Source organism: Apteryx mantelli, chromosome 7 (assembly GCF_036417845.1).
Source record: "Apteryx mantelli isolate bAptMan1 chromosome 7, bAptMan1.hap1, whole genome shotgun sequence".
NCBI classification, from domain to species: Eukaryota; Metazoa; Chordata; class Aves; order Apterygiformes; family Apterygidae; genus Apteryx; species Apteryx mantelli.
Window position 1 is genome coordinate 29,392,488 of NC_089984.1, and position 21,261 is coordinate 29,413,748.

General features: G+C 46.8%; 1 protein-coding gene across 2 annotated transcripts in view; it reads left to right on the forward strand.

Moving 5' to 3' along the window:
- FBXW4 (F-box and WD repeat domain containing 4) overlaps positions 1–21,261 on the forward strand; it is a 64,348-nt gene that overhangs the window by 16,068 nt on the left and 27,019 nt on the right. For both annotated transcript variants that reach the window (XM_013957636.2, XM_067300154.1), the window contains exon 5: positions 1,476–1,570. In XM_013957636.2, coding sequence (XP_013813090.2) covers positions 1,476–1,570 — 95 coding nt within the window. The remainder of the gene's footprint in view (positions 1–1,475; positions 1,571–21,261) is intronic.

Below are 21,261 nucleotides of genomic sequence, written 5' to 3' on the forward strand. Positions count from 1 at the left end.
AAGCGGCATTGCCCTATCTGTTCTACTTGGTCCCTCTGGATGGGTGTGCTCCTGGGTGAAATAACTCCCAAGCAGAGCTGTATTCAGATGGAAAGAGCACTGTCTGGGATGCTGCTTGCCTCCTGTGAGCAAGGTCTGGATGCTGCTTTGGCTGGCATTTAACAGGGCTGTTCCTCTCTGTTCTGCAGAGCCTCTTTGGGAGCATGCCTTCTTGCTGCTTCCCTGGCAGCAGGAGGACAGACCTCCCCTGACCTTGAGAACAAATTCCTGAAGGCCAGAAAGGAATTAAGGCTGTTTTTCCTGGAACTAATGTGAGATCTTGCCCACCCAATGCTCCCTACAGCATAGGCTCTAGAGACGTTCGCCTTTTATTTTTTATCATTGCTTTTGTGGGTTGCCTTGTTTGCGTGAACGAGACTCTTGGAGGGTGGAAGGGAATCCCTACCAGCCTTTTAAAGGGGCTCTAAGTGTCTAAGCTATTGAGAGCTCTGCTGAGTGTTGATTAGGGCTAAGCCCTGAAGAGCTGCTAATGTACATTCCTGTGTGATAGGCACCAGATAGTGTGCTCTGAGCAATATTTTTAACCTGTAGGAGATAGGGATGCCTTAAAAGAGTTAAGCTTTTCTGCTGCTTTTGCTGACACTAGGTGCTAAATTCCCCGCTGACAAGAATAGCCTGCAATCCTGGGCATTATCAACAAACAAACAAATAGGGCACTCCCAGCTTTGAAGTCTTGAAGTGAAACACTGGGGGTAGGTTACAGAGGACTGGGGTGCTCAGGTCCTATAAGCCAAGAATGGGGGCAAGGCTGGATAAGTGAGGGCCACGAGCAGAGGCCCCAGGGAGAAGCTGGGGGGCTTTGTAAGGACCCAGAATCAAAGGTGATGGGGAGGGTGAACTGGTGGAAGGGGATGTGTGCCCTGATGGGGGAGGGAAGGGGGTTTTCTCACATTGTCAGTGGGCAAGAAGGGCCTCTCTGAAAATAGCCTGGGGTATGCTTAAGAAACCTGGTCCAGAGGGGATGGCTTTACACAAACCCCTTTCACAGGACACTGAACAATTAATTTTATAGATAATATGAATGGAAGATATTTCCAGGCATGGTGCAAAGCCTTCCAGACCTCTTTGAGAACAGCAGAGATTTGAACAAAGCCTGGTGCTTGTTCCTTTAACTACAGAAGATGAGAAATCTCTACGCTGCCCCAGAGGCATGTGGTGTATTGGGGTGCTCTCTCTGTTCCCTGTGGTCAAGTGGGATGGAAGGTCATAGTCATAAGCTGAGTCTGTGCAACTTTAAGTGCTTCTTTCTGCCTGTGATTGAAGGTTCTGCTTCTCAAAAATAAGTAGTGGGAATTCGGTCAGAGGATCTCTCGGAAAGGGAAGCATGGCAGTTGCGGCAGCTCATTAGCTGTGTGCCTCCTACCTTCTTTTGCACCTTCTGGGTGACCTGGCATAACATGCATCTCTCTCTCTAGGTTTGGTCCCTGTCCGCGGGCAGAGTTGGGCAGTGTCTACACACAGTGCAGACAGAGGATCGAGTGTGGTCCATTGCTATCAGCCCATTATTAAGGTAACTGATATCTCTTTATTCCCAATTTCCAATAGAGAGAAGTAAGGAGTTGGATAGGATATGTATCTGCAAATCTCTCTGAGGCGCTACTGTGACACTTCAAGGACTTGATCTAGGTGGAGGCTGACCAAGTGCTTGTGCCTTCAGCAGGAGCTCTGGAAAGATCATGTGTTCTCCGTTCCCCAGTACAGCAGAGTGGTCCCTTCATAAACAGGCTGTGAAAATGGCCACAGCATTCCTGTTACTGCTTCAGGTGGCATCTGCTTGTTTTCCCCTGGATAGCCAGCTCTCTACCCTACTCTGTCTTGCTAGTTAGGAGCAATGAGCCAGATCGTCTTGAGGTCTTCTGCACTGAAAAGATGCCAACTTATACCGAACTCTCTGGCAGAAGAGATACCAAGCAGAAAAATCCCTGCTGTTTGGTTTGGGAGGCTAGCCTGGACCCGTGTGCAGTGGTGAAAGGTCAGTTTTCTTTGAAACTGAGCATGCTGAATTGGGGAAGGTGGGAGTGGAGTTCAGGGATATGGTTTCCCAGGCTCTTCTGCCTGTAGCCTTGTGCTGCTAATACAGATGTGATGCTACAACTACAGCTTCAGCATGGGAGGTATGGGTGATACCTATACAAGTGTCTTCCAAGCAGTTTACCAAAGTGCTCTAGTTCATGAGAAAGCGAAAATTTGAGACATTTGAATTCTTACTCTTAAAATCTTACACTGGCCAGCAATGATCTGTCTCTTTGGTGCAGTTTTAACCTGGTCCTCTGCAAGAGAGATTCCTCCTTAGCCTTCCTCAAGGGAAGGAGGAAGAAGAGCCATTGTTGCTGTTCATGTCATATCTGCAACTAGTGAATTTTAGGCTTGTGCAATACCAAAATATTTCCCATAATTTTGTGCTTGTTAGATTTCTGAGCTTGTTTTGAAGCGGCAGAAACCTAGTGGTTTGGAGCTAATGGCATTATCAGGGAAATGACCCTCTGGGCCTGCTCTGTTTGCTGTTCCTCTGCCCTGCTGCTCCCAGTGTTTGAGACAGATAGTGTTTTTGAAGTAGTGCCACGTGTGTTAGTGCTGCTGCAGGATGTTAGATAGAAGCCCTTTGCTGTCTTCTGCTCTGCTAGGGCCCCTTTTCCAGTAGACTGGCCCTGGATCTAGTGCCATGGCTGGGAAGAGCCCAGCAGCATGCTGCTTCCTACTCCTAAGTGATGACCTACTGAGGTGGCCTCTTGTCAGGACAGCGTTCCTCTCCCTGGCATGCACACTTGTGCACGCTCTCTGTCACAATATTTACCCACTGTCTTCCCCCCCCACCCCTTTCCTCCCTGCAGGGTGATAAATGGGAGGCTGTGGAACAGCTACCCCATGAACAAGTGGGCTTAAATTGTGCACTATCATTTTCTTTTGAGGCTGCAGACTGTACCAGCCTCCCCCACTAGCCCTACTCCCCCGCCCCCACTGATATTTTTTGGGGGGTGGAGAATTAGAGCCAATTAGCCACGTCATTAATTCTTCAATTTGACGGCTGATATAACAGGGCCTGAAACACGCTACTGACCTCGTATAATGGGAACCCTGCTCCTTAACATATTGACGATGGGAGAAGTTAATTAAAATTCCACAGAGAGAAGGTGTCGGCTAACCTATAAACCTGTCGCTTCTCAGAACAAATCGCAGCCATCCTAGAAGAGAGAGAGGATCAGAGCAGGAGGGCATGTGGTGGGGGAGGGCTAGGGCAAGGGGCAGGGGAGATGAATTTTTCACTAATAGGTTTTATTGCTTGCTGTCTAATGAGGGTGGGTATCAAAAAGATAATATCTGGTTTCTAGTAGGGTCTGCTTTGGGGAGCTCTGTGGCCTGTGTTTTACTTGCAAGAGTCCATATTTCACCACTATGCATTCCCTATGCACTTGTGCACGAAGCTTTTCCTCCCTTGCAGTCCCCATCCTTCTGGCCAGAGTTGGGTACATCTGTTCCTCAGAGGGGCTGAGCGTAGCCTGTAACCTCCTCTTTCTCCTAAACATTTGATGTGCCCTCCTGATTCTTCCTTCTCACTTGCTGGTGTAGACTGAGAGCCCTTCCCTAAGGATGGATGGTTCTGCTGGTGTAGGACTGGTGCAGAATCAGGCTTCAACCACTTAAGTATTCTGGCCCATCACTGCAGAGAAGCCTCCAGCTCTCTCTAATACAGACACGGCTCTGGAACCACTCAAAACAGTTGTGTGTGGTGGGGTAGGAGCAGGGAGGACTTCCCCAGCTCTAGCTATTAAAAATTGCCTTGGAGAGGCTGCAGATTCCTGACCTGGAGGTTAGCCAGGACTAAGACTCCCTAGAGTAGTCAGGGCTGTATTCTTGCTGAACCTCAACTGTTAATGGGCAGGGCTGAACCTTTCCTTCTTGCTTTTCAATGGTATCTCCCTCTGTGTCACTGAAGCTTCCTTACGAAGTATCCCATGCACTCCTGACTTGCATGCAACTGGGTTTTCTGCTGTCTCTGCTGTAATCCTGCTCTTCTGGGCTGCTACTTTAATGGACAGTGCCTGCACCCCCAAAAACTAACATCAGTAGGCAGGACTAGTGCCATCCCTAAGAGAAATGTGCATGGAGTTACCATAGCAATGCTTCTAGGAACAGTCATATCAGCTATGGATATTTGTGCTCTTGAACTGCAGCTCTTCTGGCTTTTCTACTTTGAGTTGTCTGCAGTTTCCCCAAAACAGTACAGAGGTCCTCCTGTGGATGCCCTGAGATAGGAAGGAGGCTTTCTTGTTCTTTCTGCAGTGATGCTGAGCTGGCTGAGAGGGTCTGCAAACAGAACATGCCCTTGGGGAGATCAAGTCAGGAGAAAAGGCAGCAGAAAGGTACAGGGAGCACTGGATCTGCTCCTGTTGCTGTGGGGGTGAGTTGTGTTTGGTCCTGTGCGTTACCTTTTTGGCTATGGAAGGGCCTTGTTGAGATGCCATGCAGATGTGCGTTCATTGCCTTGGGGCTCCCTAGCAGTGTCCTGCAGGGCAGTGAGGATGGAGAGGGCACTATGCTCCTCCTGGGTTTTCAGCAGGTCTCCTGCATACCTTTGCTGATCAGTGATGTCACTTGGGATAGCAGGGCCCACATTACCCGTCACTTTGGGAGAAGAGAAGAGTCTGAGAGTATCCTTAAAAAAGGGTGTCTCTGCTTGCTTTGACAACTTTTGCTGGTTTCCAAAGCTGTCCTTCTGCAAAGACTAGTAAAATGCTGTATTTACAGGGAGGCTGCCTACCCTAAACCACGTTTCTTAGCTGCTTGTAATCCCCTTCCCCCCGAGTTCATTTGCCTTTTGAACTCTGCATCATGCAGATGTTAAACTTTCATTTACTGGTGTTTACTGCAGTGACTTATGTGTGCTCAGGGACCAGGGCAAGCCTGAGTGCAGTGGACCAATTCAAATGTGCAAAGTGAGGCAAACCCAGGCTTTTCTGGTGGAATAGTGGCACCTTCATGCTTTGTGACTCCCTGAGGTGGCAGTAGCCAGGGAAGTGAAGTGACCACTGTACATCGTTTAATTTGAGGGATAGGTTTGTGGAGAAAATGGGGTCTAATTACTTGGCATTTATGGCTGCAGAAATATAAGGCTTATGGTATATGTTTTGCTACTGAAATGCCCCTTTATTTAGGGGAAACTTAGTTGCAACGCACTTTTTTTTTTTCTTTCCCCCTCTGATCATAGAGAAGCTTGTAAACTGGAGGGAGAGAGAATAAAAGCAGACCTTGATGTTGAATTCATTATTTATCTTGGATTTAGAAATTCTTTGGTGCTGGATTAAAAATGTGTTCAAATTTAAGCCAGCTTCTCTTCCTGGGTCTGGTCATAGATGTTTGCTGTTTAGATTTTAAATATTTATCATGAGAGGTAGTCTTCCTGTGTCGTACTCTGTGTGCTGGCTTTTAACCTAAGAAAAAAGATGGTGGAGGCACACAAATGCTTTTTGTATGTGAACCTGTAGACAGAGAGCTGGGAAGCCTTGGGTGCAAGTTTGGGGAATACCAGACAACTGTAATGTGCCCTATTGTGGCAGAGAGATGCTTTTGGTATGTGAGCCCAAAAGATGTCCCTTTCCAACTGCATCATCTGGCCTACTGGAGTGACGTGACCTCTGCTTGCAAACGTTGCCTTGCTGAAATGCAAGTTTATTACATAGACGAGGAAAGTTTGTACCAAATACTAGCTGTGCTGTGCTGAAAGTTTTAATTTAAAGGAAAATGAGTAGTTCTGTGAGCAGTGGAACTTAAAAAGCCAGGTTTGTTCTGTCTCTTCCCTTTATGCCCAGTGTTGTAGTTGAGACCTGACTCCTGTCTTTTTAGATGCTAATTTGAATCTCTGTTAACTTAGTTGCCACTCTCAGAGAAGACTATGGGGGTGTAATATCTGGGAGACCTCTGCCCCTGCGGACAATTTAGGCAAATTGTAAAACATATGCAAAACTTGCTAGGGGAAGGAAGAAGGAGAGTTATTGACAGGTACCATGACTGTATGGGCCTCTTCCCCCCCCTGCCCCCCCACTGGGAATAATCCAAATGAATAATTTTGAAGGCTGCTTTTTAATGGCTGTTTGGAAATTTTTTGTGAAAGTGAAACAATCTGATCTTGTAGATTGCATTAAGGCAAAGCAACTCACTTGAGTTGGAGCAAATTTGCAGTAATTTTAACTGTACATTTCGGAGCCATAATGTGCAGCAGTTGAAGTCCGTGATAATATTCCCTCCCCTCTCACCCCCCTGTCTTGTTGCTGCACTTCTATCCGCAGGCATCCCCTACTGCACATGAAAACGAGCTGTTGGCTGTAGCGGTGTTCTGTTTTGACCTAGCTTTGTACAGTTAACCTCTCTGAGTCTGCTAGGATATGGGAGAAGGCAAAGGGTTTTATTCTGGTTTGTGCATTGCCAGCAAAATAGCAGGCAGCAATAGCTCTGCTGTCCTTTGGGATCTCCGTAGAGCCTGGCTGGTTTGAATAATTGCGAGGAGACTCTGACCTGCAGCTGTTTCTTAAGTAGGGGCAGGAAGAACCCTGCTCGACTGTGAGATCCCAGGGTGGATTTGCAGTGTTAGAGGTGGTGTTAACTACCATCTCTCACTGACTTCAGAGAGTGATCTGGATACAGTTTTCTGGATGTATGTAATAGTCATATCTGACATCTGCTCTCTTTCAACCCCAAGCTGAAGAGCAGGAAATGAGTAGCAGTTTCTCCCCTCTGGAGCTAGAGTGACACCTGTGTCTTATCCATGTGCCCTGACTGTCCCCTTGATGTTGGGAGGCAGAAGTTTGTTTTGCCTTCTTCATTGTGTGATAGTGATTCTCCTATGTCATCTTCCCATGGGTGAACACATGAACCTATGTGTCTTTTCCCTCTTCCCTAGGAACGAACACACATGTGAATGCTGCTATAGGTGCACAAACTGTGCAGCTTTTCTTCAGTCTCCTTCCTTTGCCTGTCATACCTCACGTGACTAATGGAATGCTCCCTCCTTGTCGCTTTTGGGCAAAACTCGAATGTTTATATTTTCTATAACTGTGCGATATACATATATTCTATAGCTATGTGAATTGATTGTGGGCAGGTGGGCTGAGGATTTGGTAGGCAGTAGCTAACTGAATTAGATCCCAAACATCTGTTTCTAATCCAGTGGAGCCATGTTGCATATTGAGGCTCTTTTTTTTTTTTTTTTTTTCCCCTGCAATTTTTTCTCATCTTTCCCCTCACTTGAGGGAAAGTCTGCCTCAGGAAGCTTGGGGGAAGCATCTTTCTTGTGCTGCTTGGTTTGCCCAGGAGAAGCTGTGCCTGTTTAATCGATGTGACAGAAGAAACTTAGTCTAGGAGGGGGCTGGCAGCCTTGTGTCTTGAGGCTTCTATTTCCAGTTCATGATCGTTTTTTCTTCTCTTTTTAAACTTGTAGGGGGAGAAGGTAACTTCACCAGACCTTGGCTGCTGTTTACCTTTGCTCAGCTGTGCAGTGTGCCTTTGTTTTTCCACCTTTGATCAGTGTCCTGCCGACAGATAATTTAGCAATTGCATCCCAGGGTGGAAGTGTGGAGTTAATGTTAAAATTAGTGTGCCCTTTTTTTTTTTTCCCCCTAACTTCTCTGGCTGATGGAGCAGAGAAGGGGAGAGGGGAGGTGAAGGGGGTCATAAATTCTAGACCTGGTGATTCTGTTCCTAGTAGAGAAACCAAAGCCTCTGATGTCTCTTCAGCACTTTCATTAACATTTAAATTAAGGGTTTGTTTTTCAGGCAGCTTCAGAGTCGCTGCCCTTTCATAGCCTGACACATGGAGGCTGTTCATGTTCTCTCGCTCTTTCTCCAGTTTGCAAATCAGTGTACAATAGTAATCATTGCCCTATTTTTTTTTTCTTTCTGATCTTCTCTGGGGAGGGCAGCAACCTGATAAGCTGTACCAGAGGTTCAAAGAGAAGCAGACACTGACTGCAGAGGTGGATGGGCAGGAGTATGCCAGGTTTCAACTCCTACAATTAGAGTGGTGTCTGTTCCCTCCCCTGCCTTTCAAAGGGCTGCTTTTGGGGACGGGGAGGGACAGAGAGGGATGGACCTGTCTTGCAAGGTGAGAGCCCCAGGTGTGGATGCCTCTAACAAGGCTCAGCTTCTACTGTCAGTCCTCCAAGATGTGGCTGGCGATGTCACTCAGAGGATGGAGCTCTTGCCCTGAGGTAGGAATTCGAGCTGCGGTGTCCTAAGATAGCAGCCTAGCCTCTATAAAGGAGAGTTGTTTCACTCTGAGGACAGCGGGAGGCTCACCCTTAGCCTGCCATTGGCATTTGAAAGGAGGGAGATTGTGGAGGATATTGCCTTGAAGAAAGAACCTTGCGTCCATCTTCTGTGCTACAGCACTGAAGTCAGGTCTGCTCTGGGTGCTGCAGCTAGTTGGCAGTGTCAGTTTTGATCTTGGCTTATGATAACCTAAACCAGGCCATGTATTGCCACAGCTGAGTAATTTCTGGTATAGGAGCTAGTTAGTTTAACATCTAGAAGAAGGAACTTTCACCTGCTTCAGCAAATTTGTAAGAGCCAAAGAACAAGGAGACAGTTTTAGGAACCCACTAGCTAACTTCTGGGTTAGAATTTAATGGCAACGACTTATGTAAACACATGTGAAAATACAGTCTCTGCCCCAAAGCTCTTCTGTAATCGTCCCCTTTCTATATGCCAACAAGTAGGCAGCACTAGTAGGCTGTTATCTTCTGTAGGCCCTCTGACAGAAGTTGGGGGACTCTGAGTAAAATGGAACTGGTGTCTTTCATGAGCTAAAAGCAGACAAAAGGTGGAGGAAAATGACCCAGCGTATGAGCAAAGTGTTCAGCATAGTGACACTTGCAGTTTTGTTGTCATGACTCCCCCACTGCTCATGTTTTCCTTCCTCCACCTCCCTGAGTTTGCTTGCCTTTCCCTGACAGCTTGATCTGGATAGGCTTTGAAGGGTGCCAACTGGATGAGAGCAGCAAGCTGGCAGTGGGATTGGGAGGGGTATTCCCTGCATGCTGGTAGACGTGATGCATAAGAAAGAATAGCAGAAGTTCCTGTTTCTTCAAGACTGGTCCTGCATGTGTTTAGTGGTGGTGGTGGTCATGCTTTGTAGTATGTGGCTCTTCTGAAGGACTTCATTCAATATCATGTGCTTGTGGAAGCTTCCTGTATAGACTGAACACTGTTTCTGTTATAGGGTGGGGTTTTTTGGGCCTTTTTGTGTGAACTACCACAGACTGCAGTCTGTCAGCTCCTGTGTCACTGCTGTTGGGTTGAAGTACTGTGGCTAACTGTTCTGTTACTGAGCATGTGTTGATGTCTCTCAGACAGTGAGTGATACAGTACAGCTTTTCAGGGGCAGATGATCCTGTTGTCCATGCTCCAAGTGCTCTGGAGCTCAGTAGTGGAATGGACTTCTTGGATTTCCATCTGACCCAGACTCTTATGACTTCGTACTAGTCTGATTGCTCTGTCCAGTATCACTGCAGGTGTGTCCTAACTCCTCTCTTGGGAGAGGTTTCTATATAGTCCCAAGAACTATTGCCATCGTTGTCATCTTGGTATCTTCACCCTGTATAATGCAAGGGGGATTCAAGAAGTCTGCTGTGCACCACTAGCATCTATCCTTTCTTCCAGATGCTTCAGCTTTTGGAAGTTCATAGACTCATGTCCAACCAGCTCTCCCTCTTCAGGGCCCAGTGTCGCATGGTGCTGAACACAGTTTGTGAAACCCAGAGTATGTGAAAACTAAAGCTGTTGGGAATGGGAAGAGGTTTCTTAGTACTTGTCACACAGGGTCCTTAATCGTGACTTCTGAGCTACTTCCAGTGTCGCTCAGTCTGTAACTCTTCATTGAGAAAAACTTTTAATTTAAGCTCTCTGGAGCCTGGATGCCAGTGTGGAGTCCAGCTCGGCTGCCCCAGCAGTACCCAGGGCAAATGTGCTTGGGCACTAACTGGGGTAACTCCTCCTAAATTCTCTTTGGAAGCTCCGCTCTATTTATGGGTGGGGAGGCCAGGGGGATGCCTGCCCTCCCACCTTCCCCCGTGTTGTCTCAAAAGGCCCTGGTGCATCTTTGATTAGGTGTAGGTCAAAAGAATTTCCACATCGTGACCTTAATAACTGGGGTTGATTGGCAGGCGGTCTGCGGAGAGGGAGCAGCCTGTCCCTTTCATCTCCCTTGGTGCCGTGTGGGGACAATGGGCCAGCATATTTTCCTTGTTGTTCCTCATTTGAAAAGGGTCTGGTATCTCTACTAGGTACCTGTGACATGGGGGTCTTGATTGGGGTCTCATAAAGGGCCCTGTCAGTGTGTCCAAAGGCCAGGAATACAAAGGCGAGCAGTGGGTGGGGGTCTCAGCTGACCACTGAAGAAGGGAGGGGAGGGTCTTGGAAGCAGTGGAGGGAGAAGCAACCCCTGATGGGAGACCTTAAAGGGGGGAGGGGGGGAGGAGGCGGCCCATTTTTGTCCCGAACTCATCAAGCACATCTGCAGAATTGTCCCAGCCGCTGCCTCCCAGTTTCAAAAGAAAATGATCGTTTGATAAACCGTCCTGATTCACCACTTTCTCACAAGGGAGGGAGACCCACCTTTGACCTCTATGATTTCACATTGGGCCTAGCTCCCCCCAATCCAATTGCTAGAGAAACTTTGAAATGCATCCCTTGCGTTCCCTCTCCTTCTCCCTCTTTCCCTCTACTCTCTCTCTTTCTCTATTTTTTTCTCCCCCTCCTCCTCTTCCCCCACCCCCACCTTCCTTGCTCTCCCGCTTTGTAAAAAATCAGGCGTACCGCTTTGGAGTTTAGGCAAGTAATTAGTAAAATCTTTTCTGCAGCACAATAAAACCACAGCGCTTGGCCCGCATATTCCCACAATTTACATACTCGCGGGCATTCGAGAAAACAGGTGGCATTCCCAGTGCATCGCTGCCTATGAAAATCATTTGGAAGGCAGGGAGGGGAGGGTGCTGGGACCCGCTCGCTCCTGCGAACTATAGGAATGTGCATGAATATATTAAAATGTTTTCACACAATGCTTGCATTTTCCAAGGGGAAGAGGCATCTTCTGGATGAAAGGCGGCTGGCCCAGACGCAGGCCTCTTCTGAACGCTCTTTCCCACTCGGGGTTTGTTCGCATGGACCAGATAGAGAAGGGGCCGGGGGGGAAGGGCAAGGGTGGTATCTCCAAAGAGTAAATCTTTGTGTGCCTCCTACCCACTCCCCATCTGTGGTCCCGGAAAGTCCAGTTGTGAGGGAGTCCTGGCTGTGGAGGGGGGCAAGAGGGGAGAATCATCAGAACTTTCTGCAAAAGCCTTTGGAGGGATTGCAAATATACAGAGGAAATAGCTTGTAATGGAGCATATAGCTCTCTGAGTGACGGGATTCAGCGGCTGCAGCAGGAAATGACTGAGAGGGAGCTGGCTATCTTGGGCAGTATTAGCAAAGTGCCTATTAATAATAGAAAACTTTCTTGCAGTACTTTTCCAGCTCCGTCTTATTGTCCAAGAACAGGCTGATCAGCCCTCAGCCTGTGCAGTGTATTCAGCTGCTCCTTTTCTTTTCCCAGCAGAACAGGTTGTTGCAAGCTGTGCCACAAGTGGAACCTGGGAGTTCCTACTCCATCTCGGTCCTGGTCTGTTTGGTTGCGTTGCCCCCTAAGAAGCTGTTTGGGCCCTTTCAGCTTGTAGGGTGTTGACAACAGATCTGTGGTGAAACCTGCATCTAGAGAGTGTAGACCAGGGACTTCCTTTCTAGTTGCCACGAACTGAAGGACGGAATTGATGCAAAAGGTGGCAGAAGCTGGACAAAAGCCATGCATGAATGGCTCAGCCTAGGAGCAGTGTGGGCATGTGGGGAGACCCTGAGTTCTAGCTCCAGGGACGCTGTTTTATTTGAGAGTACAGTGCCCATTGCTTCCCAGTTACTGCTGACTCTGGATATGTTTTGTTGCAACTGTAGTCTAGCCTTGAGGCCTTTGAGCAAGGGAAGGGGATCAAGAGACAGGATGCAAAGAGACCTTGTTGGAGAAAACAGAGGTTGGATGAGGGCTAGGTGTGTGTGGTGTTTTTTTTTTTGTTTTTTTTTTTTTTGTGAAAAGGCAGTTATGTTCTCTCGGGGCATGTGCCGTGGTACCAGCGTGGCGATCTGGATGTCTGTCTCACATGTGCTACAGCCATAGCCTTTGTAAAAAGCTCTTCTGGGCAGGTGTGCAGTCCAGATTAGTTCTCCTGTGAGGATTTACATGCCTGTCCCCAGCAAGCCAGAACCAGGGCAGCCCAAAGTTATGGCTGCTACAAAGAGCTATCCCAAGGCCCACACTGTCTGGCTCAAGCCCCTGCTCTCCTGAAAGAACATATCAAAACATAGGCTCCCAGAACAGGGCATAACCCATCAGAGTGGGGTGGGAAGTGCTTTACAGAGGCTTTCTCCTCAGCTGAGCTGGCTTGCCTTGTATTTCTGTGGCAACTGGGGAGAGGATGCATTTCCCCAGCCCTGCAAGGAGCATAAACCTAAACAAATCTTGAAACCTTTTGCAAAAGGGTGTTCTTGCATGGCAGTTGTTCCTAAAATGGATCTGCAGCAGTAGTAAAGCTCTGTAATGTCTTTTCTCCCAGCTGACCTGGCACTGGTCATAATGGTGTTTGTCATGGTGCAAAGGTCTTTAACTTTTTGTTGGAAACATAACCAACAACCTTATTGGTAAGAGGGCTTAGTTTTTATTTTTAATTATTGTTTTCCTAGTTCTCTGCCCCTCGCCTTCATCTTTCTGCATTTCTTAAAGAGGCAGTGGAGGGAAAAAAACTTTGTTTTTTGTCTGGGAAGGGGGTTAGGAAGGGCTACATGGCCCCTGCAACCTCTCATAGGGGTGTCTTGTCGGGGCGCGGCATGAAGGGCACAAACAGATCATAACCTTTAAATGAAAATGCGATGGAGGGGAGAGATGAAAGCGGTGAAACAAATTAGATACATCTAGAGGGGGTGCTCAACTGGAGAAAATTAGCATTTCTTCCTAATTGGAGTGCAGGGCATTCCATTACAGGGTTTCATTACAAGGAGGGAAGCACTGGGCCTCTTCAGGGGATTCCCTCCTGCCCCCAGTACTTCTAAAAGTAAAAATATGTTTGGAATAGAACTGGAAAAGGACTGAATTTATTGGAATGAAGGTTTTGGACTGCTGCAGGAAGAATGATAGCAGAACACCAGCTCTCTGTCTCTTAAGAGCAGGAGGTGATGACTGTGTGCATGTGAAGTTGGGTGTTCGTCCTGCTTTTTCTGAAGAAAACTGAAAAATCTAGAGGAAGCTGGAAGTGTTGGCAACTTTCTAGTACTAGTCCTTGTCAAACCAAATTTACAGTCTGTATCCAAAATGCACTGGTTTGTCCAAAGCCTAGGGTTATATATTCTAACTAAGATCAGTGGAATCAGTTCAAGCCTGTCTTAACCTCCATGTCAAGTCCATGATGTGCAGAGCACTTGTTCAAGACATGTCTGTCTGATCCTGCCTCAATTAGAGCTGTTGTATCCAGCAGGAGTTTTGCGATGTCCCTGGGAGGGCGACAGCTAAATTCCAGTGGGAAAGGTCTTATGGCTCCACTAGGGCTTTGTGGTCCAGGTAGCTTGTGCCAACTTGAGAAACGGGGATTCAAGAAGATTCTGTACACATGTACATTTTTATGTATGAATGGGCAGCAGAAATAACTTATGAAGGATCTCTGGATTAGGAACAGGGGTTAACAGTTTCTTTGTTCCAAATAGGAATTGGATTGTTTATCAGTGAGTGCTCACTGGGGAAGGAGGGGAGGCAGGGGAAGGAGGAAAAAAAAAAGAGAGAGGGAGAAGGGTGGGGGGAGAAGGAGATGTGCTTCAGGTATGGCATGCAATGTATCCTGTTCCAGCTCAGGAGAGGGCCTATGTAAGCACAAGGAATGTGGATTGTAGGAAACTGCTGAGGGAGGGGTCCTGTCTGCACAGAAGGTGTTTCCTTGTGGAGTGGGAGGGGTGTTTGCAGCAGCACTGCCCTTCATCCTGGGCAGGGTCTGTTACCTGCATGCCCAGGACAAGGTTCCAGAGGGTATGAGTTTATAGAATTGATAAATATAAATCTCTGACTTCACCTTGCTACTGAATTTTGGCATCTTCTTAGGTTCCCATTGAGCAATGAATCGTGTCTGCCTATGCACAAAAGCTTATAAATCTGTAGACTTTGCGGGACCAGGTCTTGCTTATGTCCATGTCAGACCCTGACAGGGGATGTACTTTGTACTTGTGGGAGCAGACTGTATCGCTGTAAATATAAGTTTGTAAAGTTAGACCATTGGGGTGTTAGGGCTAGAAGTTCTGTGGATGTGTGCTGTCTGCCCATAGCCCTAAGTACAGAAGTATTTGATTCAGCTGTACTGCTTATGATCACTAGTGTACCTCCTTGCTGAAGCACCTGGAGGAGTCAAGCCTGAAGCAGACAAGCTGGAAGCTTGGTGCTATTCAGCTACAGTTGCATTTATAAACCAGTCTTCTTCCTCATGTCCTCATGCACGCTCCAGCTAGTGGTTTAGCATCCTCTTTGTTGGAGGTATTTAAGCCTACACACACGAATATGCTCAGGACCAAAACCTTCTGGCCATAGCCTGGTATATCTCAGACCTTTAGCTAATGCTCTACTTGACAGCTATGGGAGCTTTCTGATAGTGGAATATTGGAGTAAAAATCTGCCTTGGACACGCTTTGAATTTCTAGAGCACAAGTGTGAGGGGCCTCTGTTCCCTCTGCGTGTGGCACAGAGCATAGTGCTGCCCACAGGAATATCTTCAGGCCTGAAAAAGCACCATTAAGAAATGAAAATGTGGCTTGGAGATGGGCTTCCCCCATGTTAGTTCTGGCACAAATCAGGATGATGTGTCCCATCCCATTCCCAGTGAGAAGAACCATTTCAGTGCCTCACAAGAGGTGCTCGTGAGGCTGTTTAATATGAGCAAATGCATCAAAAACAGCCTAGCTGTCGATCAGTTTAGCAGACTTCTTTTGAAACAGTTCCGTCCCTATCCCCCCTCTGCTTTGAGGGACCAGAGAGGCTGGAGTTTAGAGCAGAACAAATGACTAAGAGAAGATGGGCAGGCTTCAAGGAAGGCTGGTTCCTCTGAAGAATGGGAAAGTCTCCTCAAAATATGCTGTTGTGAGTCTGGCTGGTGTGCTGGTATTCTTTAAAATGTAGCATCCCAGAGTCTCCCAGCTAAGCTTCAGCATTCCCTGGGTAAGTGGCATCATGCATTTCTGTTGGGAGTGGAGTCGGGTACTGGAAATGTGGACAGAAGTGTATGGCTATGAACATTTCCTTGGCCCCATTGCCTCTGGTCTCCTTGCAGAGCTCTGTGAGACCATTCCAGACTGAAAGGCAGGTTGGGAAGCCTGTCTTCTCTGTGTGGTGTTGTCACTGTGTCCTGCACTGTTCATTATCTAGGATCTATAAGGCCTTTTCTGCCTTCCCTCCCACCTGCAGGAAGTACAACTCTTACAGTTCTCTTGCTATAAAGAGGAGGTGTGGGTTCATGATGCTGCATTCACCATCTCTGCACATGCCTGCCTGTGGGATATACTCATGTACTTGTGCTTTGCAGGCATCCTGACACTTCACAGATGGAGTGCTAATTTGGGGCCAGGTATTAAATCCAGCCTTTAATGTGCATTGCCCTGTCTAATTAGTAAATCCTTGCCCTCTCTCCTTTGAGATTGAGGTACATGTTCCTCTAAATCTAGCCGTCCATCAAAGAGGACTTGAAATGAGGCCCTGCTATGGTTGGTAGACACAGGCAGCTAATGAAGAGAGAGAGTCCATTTCCTTTGAGGAGAGAGATCTGTACCAAGGTGATTGATAGTCCCAGAGATTTATGAATGTGGGGGCTGCACAGGGGATTGCAAACTGGAACCCAACAGCTTGTTTCCTTCAGGGAAAAGAAGTAGTCTGGTGGTCATCTGTGCACCCCCCCCCCCAGGGGTGGGGGGGGAAGAAGAAAAGGAGACGAAGAAATTAGCTGATCAGAGGAAGCAATTATAGACTAAGTTGGGCTGAGCAGCAACTACTACTTTTGCTGTGCTTGGTCTTTCCCTCCTGGTGCAGCTGTCTTGTTTTGCACCTGTGCTTTGTGTGGTGACCTGCTTTGCACATCCAGGCAGATTTAATAAGGGATAGGGATGCAGCAGGACTGCCTGATGCAACGGGTTTTCTCTTGCTGCGAGACCCTGATGGTGCTCAGAACTGTATTGTCTTTCTAGCATTAGCAGTAAAGACAGTGATATGAGTCCCTGCTTGCCCAGAAGGAACTGACAGTGATTGCAGCCTCAAAGCTTGGGGAGCAACCGATTCAGTCTAACTTGTCTTGGGACCAAAGGAGCAGTGAATCAACAAGGTCATGTGTGTGCCTGAAGACAAGGTACAGCAGGGGGATGCTTCTCTGTACCAAACAAATGGCTCTATAATTACTTTGTATCTTGTTTTTGTGGTCTTCCCCCATATTTGGTCCCAAGTCAAGCACTCTGCAGAAATTATTGATGTGCTGACATTTGGTTGCCACCATTAGGCCATTCTGGTAAAAGTAGCCTGGAAAGAAATATGGAGAATATGATAGTAGTGGACAAGCTTGAGTGTGGAGGTGCTATTAACCAAATTCTGCAATATCAGAGCTAGGGACACCTGAAAATACTGGAAGATTGGTTTAAAATGGATGAAAGACAGTATTTCTTCACACAGCATGTAGTGAACTTGTAGAACTTGCTGCCCCAGGAGGTTATGGAGGTGGATGGTATCAGCAGTTTAAAAAGGGATTTGGCCAATTCATGGATACCAGGTCCGTAATGATTGGTAGAAGGACTAGGTGGGGGTATGCTCTCTAAAACCCTTAATGTGGCAATTGTGGATACTGTGGCAGTATGAAGAGAAAGACCAGAGAAAGTGGCCAGGCTTGCACTCTCTCCCTAAAAAGCACCTTTTACTAACTGCTGGAGACAGAGCAGTGGGTCAGAGGGGCTGTGGCCTGACCAAGTTGGGCATTTCTTACATTCCTCTGGTCATGCTTTGTCAGTCCAGCATTTGGTCTCCAGCAGTGGTCAGTAGTGGACATTTAGGGAAAAGGGTAAGAAGGCAAGCACAGAGATGTCTCTTCCTGTCTGTTCCTTTCCTGTCTGTTCCTTCCCAGCTTATAATGTTCAGGAGGTTGGGGCTTCCCTGGCTAGAGTTTGCATTTGGACATCCCTTAGACATGGTAAGCTCACTATTTCTTCCCAGTCCAGCCTGTGACCAGATGTGGTGCACAGAGATGCAGCCTAACCTGAACTCATGGTCATGTAACTGGAGCCCTTGCATGCACATGGTAAAGATCTGTGACAGCTTTGACTGAGACACTCCAAACTGCTGCAGAATCAAATACTGACACTTTAATAATGCTCTATTGAGTGAAGAATGCGTGAGCAAACTTGGTTCTGGCACTTCTTCATCTGGGTGCTTGACTGGCCAGGTAAAAATGGTTCTTTTAATCCTGTGTTTTTGGATGAGACTTCCTAAACTCTTAGAGTGCCTGGGAATGGGGTGGGGACATAGAAGAAAAAGGAGGAAACTCTGGTTTCACACTCCTGCCCACAAAGCTGCCTGTGCATCTAAAGCTTCCAGACTTCTGTTCCTTGAAGTGCTGGAGGACTGACTGATAGCAGTTGTCCTGCCTCACCTAGACAGCTTCCTACCAAAGGCAGGACGCAGTGGGACACTTAATATCCCTTTGTCAGGCTTTTCCTGACATAAAAGGATAGTGTGTTTTAGGGAATCCTCTGTTCCATTTCAGATTCAGGAGAGATGTGTGCCTGAAGGGGCTTCTTCCAGTTATCCTGCAGCATAGTCCTTTCTCTTCTCCATTTTCTGTGCCATTTTTATTTTTCAGTATATTGACATGAATCATCATAATAAATTGTTCCTTGTCTTCCTGCCTCATCCTTTCCCTATCTCTGCTGCCTGTTTTGCCTAATCCTTTGCCTATCTTCATCTTGCTAATTTCAATTGTCACTTGAATTCACCGGTTCTTGGCCTGCCTTGCTGTGACTACAGATACTGATGCTGAAGAAGTACTGATACTTGTGTTGTGAACCTCTGTTTTATATTATAAGGATGTCAGGATGGTTTGAGCTCTGGCTGCTGCAAAACTTGCTCAGTGGGTTTTTGGGTAGTTCAGGAGCTGTGTGGGAAGTGGTCTCCACTAAGCGTCATTGTGCCTTAGATGTGTCTTGTCTGATCAGCTGTTTAATGAGATCTTGGTTGTCTTGCTGTGCATACAGGGCTGGGACTGTCTTTTCTGGCCTGACTGGCAGGTTTTATTTCTCACTCTGGTGCTTGCTTGCAGCCAAACATGCCCTGATTCTGCAGATGGAGGGTAGAGGCTTCATTCAGGATCTTGGTTGCTTAGGGACTAATGGTTAACGTGTTTCAAATGCTTTTAGCATGAAAACCCTGAAGCAAATCACTTTGCAGAGAGCAGGGAGCTGCCTTGAGCTTTAAGGGTAAGTGAGCTGAGATTGTTGCGAGTGTGTCCGTGTCCGGGCTGGAATGATCAGAGCAGGAAAGCTCTAGCAGTCATTTCATGGCTGAGTTAAACGCAGATGAGGCTTTGCTCGCCTCCTCCACAAGAGCACCTGTGTCTCCATGCCTCGCTGTCCTGGATCTCTCTGTGTGTGGCATGTGGTGTATACACACGCTTCTGCCCTTTCACCTTTCCTGGTCTTTGGCTTCTTAAAATCCTCTGAGCATTGTTTTCCCCCACCCCACTGGATAAGAATAACTCATTTAGACTTCATTAGGAAATTGTTTGAATATTGTAGAGCAGAGGAGGAAAGTCAAGCACTATTTTTAAGTGATTGGGTGTTTTTTTCCCCCTGTAAACCTGACAAGTACAGCTCCTGCTTCTGCATCGTTATGTGGAGTAAGAGCTGCTGCCCTTTGGGGGAAGGTCACTGAGAAGGTGATGAAACTAGGAGCTGGTTGCGAGTTCTTCCTCACCATCCTGATAATTTTTTTCAAAATTCTCCTAAATTGGGAAGTTTTGAATTTGGTGTGAGTGCATGTGTGTGAGAAAAGGAATAAGACAAAAATAAGTCATGGCTTGTGGTACCAGGAAAATCGATTCCTTCCCGCCCCTACTTTTAAACTGAAACATTCTTGGGTTTTAGTTGTTCTGGCAAATCTGAAAGGATTCTCCCTCCCCCCGGCCTCACCAGTGTGCAGGGATTGCTGTCTTATTGAAAAGTCATTTTCTGTCATATGTTCTAATGGAAAAGTTTAGATAAGCTCTCATTATAGATGTGCTTTTTTTTTTTTTTTAAGAATGCTTGTTACTGGAAACTCTGCCAATCACTATGGCTGAAAATATATTGCAATCAGCATTGGCAATCCCGAAACTTAAAAAAGAGAAAGATTTTTAAAATAGGAGAGGTTTTCTTTTGTATTACGGTTCTTGAAGCATTTGCTACACTTAGGCATGTATTCAGACTTTTCTCCAAACTGATGAGAAGTGAAACCTTTACTTAATTTAATTTTACATCTCCCCTTGCTCCTACCCCAGGGAGTGTTTTGAGAAGAAAAACCTCAGATACTCTAGGGTCTATGATATGGAATGCAAGTAAGCAACATGATGTATCTTTTTGCAGGAGTGTGGGGATTGCTTGACATACTTCCTTGCCTAGCCTTGAAATCGTCCTGGTCAGTTTGAGCCTGCTTATATTTATTCTTGGTTTCTGTTTCTCAGATACTAGCATTGATTTCATGTCGAACGTATATTGTTCAGAAGCATCAAAAGTTGTTCTTAAGGAAAGAAGTCTTGAGTATAGATGAGCTGAGGGCACACAGTATCTAGCTGAACTCATCCCTGTAGCAAGTACTTAAAGCAGCCTGGGTGGGACCACAAAATATTGGGTTGAAATTCAGGAATGTTGCTCTCTGTGAGAATCTTCAGTAAAAGATGAAAGATTTACATGATCCAAAGAGAAACCAGAGTACTGTGGGGTGGAATCGTGTAGCTCTTCCAGTTTGCAAACAACCTGCCCTGGGATTGGGTCACAGTTATATATCTTTCAGATGGCCCAGAAACTACAAATCCGTGCCCAGGGGGTTTGTGCTGCCTGTCTCCTTGCTATGTATTGGGTCGCTATGAATCTCCTTTCCTTGCTGCCAGGAATGTTGTGACTACATCTCCTACAGCTTACTTGGCAGTCATATGTAACTGGTGCTCTGATGAAAGCAGAAGGCTCCTTTTGACTTGGCAACTGCTTACCTTGTGCTCTTCTTTGCAGACAGTTTTCAGACTGGGGCAATTCTTGCTTTTCAGTAGGATGCTTCAGTTTCAAGGGATACGAGATGAGATTTTGAAGACAATAATTCATCGGGTTTGGGCCTCCTAGAAAAATGCGGAGACCCAGTGCATTGGAGCTGTGATCGCCAAATCAGCAGAGCAGGTTTAACTTGCCTACAGCCCTGGAGCTGACCAACTAAAACAAAACTTTCTATCCCAAAGGAAACTGTGATCATTCAAAGAAAGCTTAAACTCTAACAAGCCCTGAGTATCAGCAGAAGTGTTTGCTCACCACAGGATGCAGGTTTCTGGTTTGTGAGACAACTGATGCTCAGGCACAGTGCAGGAGTGATACACTGGGAGCCAAGTGGTTTGGCCAACCCACATGTGGCAAGTGCTGTTTGGTAGGTTCTGCAGAACCTGAAGCTTGTAGTAAAACGGGAGCTGGCATAAGTGAAGGTCTGCTAAGAAAAGCAATTTTGCTTTGCTAGCAGGAAATGGCTCAGCAAAGAGAGAACCTGGAGCCTTTGTTGCTGTCCTCCTAGCTCTGCTTGTTGCCTAGCTTCTGGACAGATGTTGGAAGATGTGAATGAGTCTTCCCTGACCTTCTCTGCAGTAAGAGTTGTCCTTGGCATGGTTCTTGCTATCCTATCTGGGATCTGTGACCTTCTGTTTCCTCTCTGCAAGCCTGGTGCCCTTCCCAGTCTTGGTGCAAAGGTGCTGCTAGAAATCCTGCTCTGGGAGTGGAGGTTACACCAGGCTCTCTAGAATCTGTGCTTGCAGCTCACCTCTTCAGATGCTCCTACTCTGCATTCCTGCATCTGTTTTCTCCTTTACTTTTTTTTTTTTTTTCCCCATCCTCCTCTGC